The 7,411-nt window shown below is 42.0% G+C and overlaps 1 protein-coding gene across 1 annotated transcript in view; it reads left to right on the forward strand.

The window, feature by feature from the left end:
- Nucleotides 1-278: 278 nt before the first annotated feature.
- The window catches only part of LOC108787380 (SH3 and PX domain-containing protein 2A-like), a 205,035-nt gene continuing 197,902 nt past the window's right edge, over nucleotides 279-7,411 (forward strand). The window contains exon 1 of the mRNA XM_018556917.1: nucleotides 279-455. Within this exon, the coding sequence (XP_018412419.1) occupies nucleotides 384-455 (72 nt within the window). The 5' untranslated portion in view covers nucleotides 279-383. The remainder of the gene's footprint in view (nucleotides 456-7,411) is intronic.

The following is a 7,411-nucleotide window of genomic DNA, read 5'->3' on the forward strand; positions in this document are numbered from 1 at the left end:
ATGATACCCGGTGAGAGGACAAAGAAGCGGACACACACAGCCCGGGCACGGAGCAGAAGAGGGGAGTCTTATATGTTGGGGGTGTCGGCTCTCCGCCATGAGGGGGATGAACCGACGAGTACAGCAGAGGGCGCCCCTCCCTCCAGGCGGGCCCGGCACATGGCAGTGTAATCATCATCAGAGGCAGCACATGGCACTGAGAGGAGCCGCACCGAACCTCTGAGCAGCAGCTGCTCCCTGCCACTCTGCCTGACCACAACATGGCTGTGTGACGTGGGCCTGGGAGAAGGAGCCATCGCACCATTTCAACCCCCCTCCTCCTCTTCCCTCCACCATGACCTATTCCTAGAAAGCTGCAGCCTGTGTATTAGCCGCTCTCCAGCATGATGTCCCGGGCTGTGCTGGATGTGTGTGTGCAGGATGTACAGAAGAGGAGGAACCCCTCCAAACACTATGTGAGTACACACCATGGCATGGCTAGTGGTGTCACAGCTGTGTACAGACCTGACCTCATACATTACAATACTGTGCATGCTGACGTATTTACTGCATTGTATACACATCTGTATACTGCACTCTTCAGTGTGTGTATGCATTTATATATATAGATATATAGATATATATATATTGTATACACTGAGGTTGAGGTACCCACATACATATCCCAGCACTGTACACTGAGCTATGTACATTCACACCCCTTATACTATTCCCTCTTTAAATGTGTATCTGTATACTGTACTCTGGCTGTCTATCTATCTTGTATACACTGAGATAGGTACATATATATCCAAGCACTGTATATTGAGCTCTGTAAATCCACATGCCATTCACTCTGATACATATGTATCTGGATACTGTACTCTTCATTATAAGAAGATATATATTTGTAAGTTTTTGTACATTGAATACACTGAGGTACCCATATTCTATATACACTTAGGTACTTACACCCCATACACAATACCCTCTCACATATGTATCTGTACTCTTCAGTATAAGAACACACACATACATATATATCTTTGTCTGTATACATTAAGCTTTGCTGGTACATTTGTATTAAGTGTGTACAGTGACACACACAGGTTTGCAGACAGCATACACTGACACACACAGTATACGTTGTCACATGCATGTGTTTGTCTGTATACATTGCGATGCAGATGTACACATTGCAAGCTGTGCAGTCTACTTCAACATGTCTATACACAGTATACTATGAGTCAAAGAAATGCATGCCTATGTCTTGTACAGACTTCTGTAAATATCTCATCGTGTACTGTATGCTTTTATTGATGTACAGTCATAGCTATTCATCAGGAATATTCCATCCTGTACAAACATTGGCCGTTACATGCGGGGTGTACTCATCTTTGTTTGGTGTGACATGCTGGAACGTAGTTAAACATTAATCCCAGTAAGTAAACACAAGCATGTTGTGTCATTGGCCAGTACACAGGAAAGTCTAACTGGAGTGATCTCTCTCTAGCTGAAACATGGAGGGATATCAGAGGTCACAGAGTAGATCTTTATATTGTACACTGACCATGGAACGTGTACAGTGACCCCCACTTGTTTATTATTATTATTACACATTTGGGGGTTTCATTGCTCCTTGTACTGTACATTGTTTACAATACTTTATGTATATTTGTGCAGTTTGCATATTACATTGTTATGAACGGGGGAAATTAACACAAATTTACTGAAACAATTTCCGGTTTAGCTAGTGCCGTTACCCATAGCAACCAATCACTTCCTTTCTTTCATTTGTTAGAACATGAAAACGTAAAAGCCGATTGGCTGAGTTCCAGTTGAATTGACAGTTTATCTAAGTTCCTTTCTATGAATTCCCCCCAATGTGTTTGTACGTACGTGTATGAATTCCCCCCAATGTGTTTGTAGGTACATGTATGCATTCCCCCAATGTGTTTGCATGTACATGTATGCATTCCCCCCATGTACATGTATGCATTCCCCCCAATGTGTTTGTACATGTATGATTTCCCCCCAATGTGTTTGTTTGTACAAGTGTGAATTCCGACCAATGTGTTTGTATGTACATGTATGCATTCCCCCCAATGTGTTTGTATGTACATGTATGCATTCCCCCCAATGTGTTTGTTTGTACATGTATGAATTCCCCCCAATGTGTTTGTTTGTACATGTATGAATTCCCCCCAATGTGTTTGTTTGTACATGTATGAATTCCCCCAATGTGTTTGTACGTGTATGCATCCCCCCAATGTGTTTGTATGTACATGTATGCATCCCCCCAATGTGTTTGTATGTACATGTATGAATTCCCCCCAATATGTTTGTACGTGTATGCATTCCCCCAATGTGTTTGTATGTACATGTATGCATCCCCCCAATGTGTTTGTATGTACATGCATGAATTCCCCCCAATGTGTTTGTATGTACATGTATAACGTAGACCCCACTCTCTATGACCACTGACTACTGTGTGCAGTGATTGTATATCCAGTATGTGTGGCTCATTGTGACGCCCTCTGCTGAAGTTATGTATCCGGCTTGTTGGTTGGCTTCCCCTGGCAGTTGCTTTGTGTCTGTCAGATTCTGTGTTATAAATGGTGCCGCCAGATGGATCCCTCTCTTGGTTACAGTATGCCAGTCATGTTTGTAGTCTTTCCAGCTGCTCTCTCCACCACAGCAGTTCCCCCGGGCGCTTTGCTTGTTGCACTTCATAGCTCGCGGTTCCCTGTAAGATTTTTTCCCCTTCTGCCTATATTCTTTCTCCGCTCCAGATAGAGCGAAATGATTGTTACTGCTGTGAATGGACTTTATTGTACTGAACATAGACTTGTATATGAATTCAGGTCACATCCTGGCAAGCAGGCGTGCATCAAATGTCCCATTTCCTAAGTCACAAATATAATGTGGAAAGGAAGACAGACAGGGTTGTTGTAATTCTGCATATTTTTGGCCGTGACTACAAAGCAGTATAACGGACTTCTGTCCAACACCGCCTTATTATGTACTGATAATGACTGACTCTAGAGGGAAGTGTTCCCCCCGGGCCTGGACAGAGATTTGTGCATTATTGATGTTTTTTGGCATGATTTAGACTCAATGGTCATTTTCTATATTGTGTTGAGATACCTGTGTGTTGCTAAGAGAAGTAGTGATACCTGTGTGTTGCTAAGAGAAGTAGTGATACCTGTGTGTTGCTAAGAGAAATAGTGATACCTGTGTGTTGCTAAGAGAAGTAGCGATACCTGTGTGTTGCTAAGAGAAGTAGTGATACCTGTGTGTTACCAAGAGAAGTAGTGATACCTGTGTGTTCCTAAGGATAGTAGTGATACCTGTGTGTTCCTGAGGATAGTAGTGATACCTGTGTGTTACTAAGAGAAGTAGTGATACCTGTGTGTTACTAAGAGAAGTAGTGATACCTGTGTGTTACTAAGAGAAGTAGTGATACCTGTGTGTTGCTAAGAGAAGTAGTGATACCTGTGTGTTGCTAAGAGAAGTAGTGATACCTGTGTGTTGCTAAGAGAAGTAGTGATACCTGTGTGTTGCTAAGAGAAGTAGTGATACCTGTGTGTTGCTAAGAGAAGTAGTGATACCTGTGTGTTGCTAAGAGAAGTAGTGATACCTTTGTGTTACTAAGAGAAATAGTGAAGTCAATGAGACTTTAGTATAAGTAGCCTGGCAGCTGATAATTGGTTAGTATAGTTTAAAGCAATGGTTCTCAACCTGTGTATCCTCAGGATCCACATTTGTCCGTGGTCATTAAGTCATGACCCAAGTCGCACCACACTGGAATGCAAGGTATTGCAGTACCGTGCGTTCCGGTGCGGGCGGTACGTTTGGGGTGCCATTTAAATGAATAGCAATACAACACATCTCCCACACCAGAATTTGTGTTAGGTGCGATTTTGCGTGGTGCAGTGCGTTACTTGCATGGGACAGTGCGATTAACGCACTGTACTAGTGTGAACGGGTCCTCAAAAACACAGACAGATGCACACAACCACAGACAATCTCACACAAACATGCATACTCCAAGACATTTTTATTTTCGCCCAGTCTCCCCACCTTACAAGAACTGGATCCTCAGCCTGGGGTCCAGTGTGGGCTGCTGTACTTTGACGGAGCTATCTCCATATGTGCATTGGTTGTACAGCTTCCTTGCATGCCCCGTCACTCCGGTCCAGGCATCTCTAAAGGACACGTGAGGGAGCTGTAAGCAATGCACGTATGAATGGAACGCTCTCGCGGCCATAGCCCAAGCCCACCCCACCTCAAGCTGACACTCAGCACAATGCAGCATATTTTAAATGGCTGTTTGGCGTGAGAACTGACAGTGCTGCACCAGTGGGAGGCTGAGAAGCCTCCCACCTAGAAAAGTGGAAGACATGCGGTGACCCACTGAAGACGGGGTCGCAACTCACTTTTGTGTCACGACCCACTAGTTGAGAACCAAGGGTTTAAAGCAGTGTTTCTTATCTACAGTGCTCAACTACCCTCAACAGGTCATGTTCCAGTGAACCTGCGGTGGATACAAAAATTAAATCACCAGTTACTGTGAAATGACTGCACACTGCCACTGATTCTCGGTAAATTCCCTAAAAATCTGAAGGTGAGCATGCAATGATAGCAAGTTCTTCTCAGGGCAGGTTTCCTTTTATCATGACCTGTGGCAACGGGCCTTGGTCTTGTGCCGATGGCATCAGTTTGACATCGTTTTTAGACCCTTCATTCAGAATTAATTGACAACATGCTTCTGTTGAGCGGTTTTGGGCAGTTCCAATGAAGTCTATGGGGAGGAAAAGCTTTTAACTGCCCAAAGAAGCTCCTATATCTTTTCACATCTGGCGTTTTCCTGCAAGGCGTTTTTCTGCTCAGGTGTGAGCCAGAGCCATTGAAAATCATGGAATTTCTTGTGTTGGGCAGTTAAAAGGGCTTTTTCGAACTGCTCAAAAACGCCTTGGTGTGAACCAGGGTTAACTTTTTAGGTTTTCTGTAGTTGTTAATGGAGCTGGCTCCTAAAAAAATCCAATCCTGCCTGCTCCTGGATTGGACCTGTGGTGCGTTGAAAAAAAAGGCAGAGCTTGCTCTACTTTTTTTCCCAGAGCAACGCAACACATCAAAGATGCGTGCTAATGCAAGTTACTACAATACAGTATGTCCACTCAGGACACGTTATGTCACATAAGGCTTGCAAGGAAAAAAAAAAAGACTAAATGCAACGGGTCGGAAGGTACAATCTCAAGTCAACAGACTGGAGTTGACCAGCGAGTACCGTATTTGCCAGCGTATAAGATGGGTTTTGAGACCTTAAAACATCCCCCGAAAATCGGGGGTAACCAAAACCTATATTTTAACACAAAAAGTAGGGGGTCGTCTTATACGCCAGCAAATACAGTACTTTCTGATTTTGGTGTGAGGCTATGTTCACACCATGTCCGGACCAGATCTGTAAATGGTGCATTTTTTTAGCTTAAAATGGACTTTCAGGTGCATTCCAGTGCGTTTCCAGTGTGTTTTTGATGCTTTTACATGTGTTCCGGACCTAAGAAAAGCAGTATTTTTTTTTGTTTTTGTCTGGAACGGACTGCAATGGTGTGAACAGAGCTCAGAAATACCATAGGGATACATTGGGATGATTTTTTGGTCCGGTAACAGACTGTTCTAGATTGGATATGGTGTGAACAAGCCTCAAATGCAAAATGTATGAACTGGAATTGAAAATATTATGAGTTAGTGTAACTTGTTTTGAAATGTCAGACAAATATTTACCTTAACATCGTGCTGTAACTTGTATGAACGCAAAACATTCAACAGAAGGCTAAACATTCAAAGTGTTCAGTATTGAACACTTAAATATAAATATAATTTAGATATGAGACTTCCTAAAGCTAAACGCTGGGACAAATATTGTCTGAGTACAAGAGGCATTTGTATTATTACTTCAGTCTTGGTGTCTTTTGTATATTACTTCCAGATCTGCGCAGTAATCCATCATTAAACAAGTCCTGTACTTCACCTCTGTGCTCGAACGTTTCTGATGAAGACCGGTCACTGTTGCTCTCTCTCCTTGTGCGGGGTGACTGGTCTTGTATCCGCACCCTCCTGTAATAAAGACCGGTCACTGCTGTTCTCTCTCTTTGTGCATGGTGACTGGTCTTGTATACGTCCCTCCTGTAGTTTTCTGCAGGCAGCCTGTAGTGGGTGGATATGTTGGATCCCATCCACATCACTGCTCCTTGCACAGTCTATATATAGCACATTGATGATGTCACCGCTATTTTAAAAGGTAATATCTGGGTTAGCAAAGGTGTTTGGTGCACACAATGTGGTTTTATATTCCTTGTGGCTGTTGAATGATGTATATAAATGAAAGTTGTGTGTCTGGAGTTTCGCTTTAGAGTATAGCTAAACTCAAAACATTTTTTTTAATTTTAAAAAGAGCAGGGAATGGTTAAACCCTTCTTTGTAGGTTTTTTTTTTTTAATCTGTGCTCCATTCCTATAGGTACAACAGGAAGTGAGAGGAAATCCATCCAAAGTGAGGCAAATCCCCTTTTAGGTAGTTGGATCACTGCACAAAAGGTTTTTCCTTTTATTCCTGTTTTGGCAGCACAAAATTTTGGATTCTCCCTCCCTTTCAGGGGCGGTGACCGTGGTCATCAGGTCAAAGAAAGAAAGAGAGATCCACCATGTGTGGACACAGGCTTCAGTAAAAACCAGATGGGGGTTCTAACCCTTCTCCAGTCTAGATCTTAGTGCTCGTTCACACCAGATGTAGTTGTGATGCAGTCCGTTCAGTTTGGCTGCTGCAGCCAAAATTCATCACAATGCTTTCCTATGGGATTTCTGGCGCTCTATTCACACCAGTGCAGTCCGTTCCCATGCAGCCAGAAAAAAAATACTACTTGCCCTATTCTAGCTATATTGGATTGCAACGGAATGCATCAAAATGCGTCAAAAATAGTGCTGCAGCTAATGATTATTTTGATAATCGATTAGTTAGCCGATTATTAACTCTGATTAATCGGATACAATAAAAAAAAAATACACAATTGCAGCAGGGCATTGCAGTACCGTGCATTCCATTGCAGGCAATCACACTGAGGAAATGTATGTATTATATTAGACATTTTAATTAGTTTCATGGATTTAAAATAATGTGAATTGTAAAACTGTAAGCCAATATATTTAAAACAACACACCCAAAAAAAAATATTTTCTATTTTTAATTTTAGTTTATTTAACTTTATTTTTTTTGTTTGCATTTTAATTTATTTAGATTTTTTAACTTTTCTTTTTTTTAGTCTTTTTTTAATTTTAGTTTATTCAACTTTATCTTTTTAAACTTTTTGTTTTGTTTTTACTTTATTGCTGGGAGCAATAGCCAGCCTGCTATTGGATATTTCAAATTGCAA

The sequence above is a fragment of the Nanorana parkeri genome, unplaced genomic scaffold (genome assembly GCF_000935625.1).
Source record: "Nanorana parkeri isolate BGI_ZX_2015 unplaced genomic scaffold, ASM93562v1 scaffold258, whole genome shotgun sequence".
NCBI lineage: Eukaryota > Metazoa > Chordata > Amphibia > Anura > Dicroglossidae > Nanorana > Nanorana parkeri.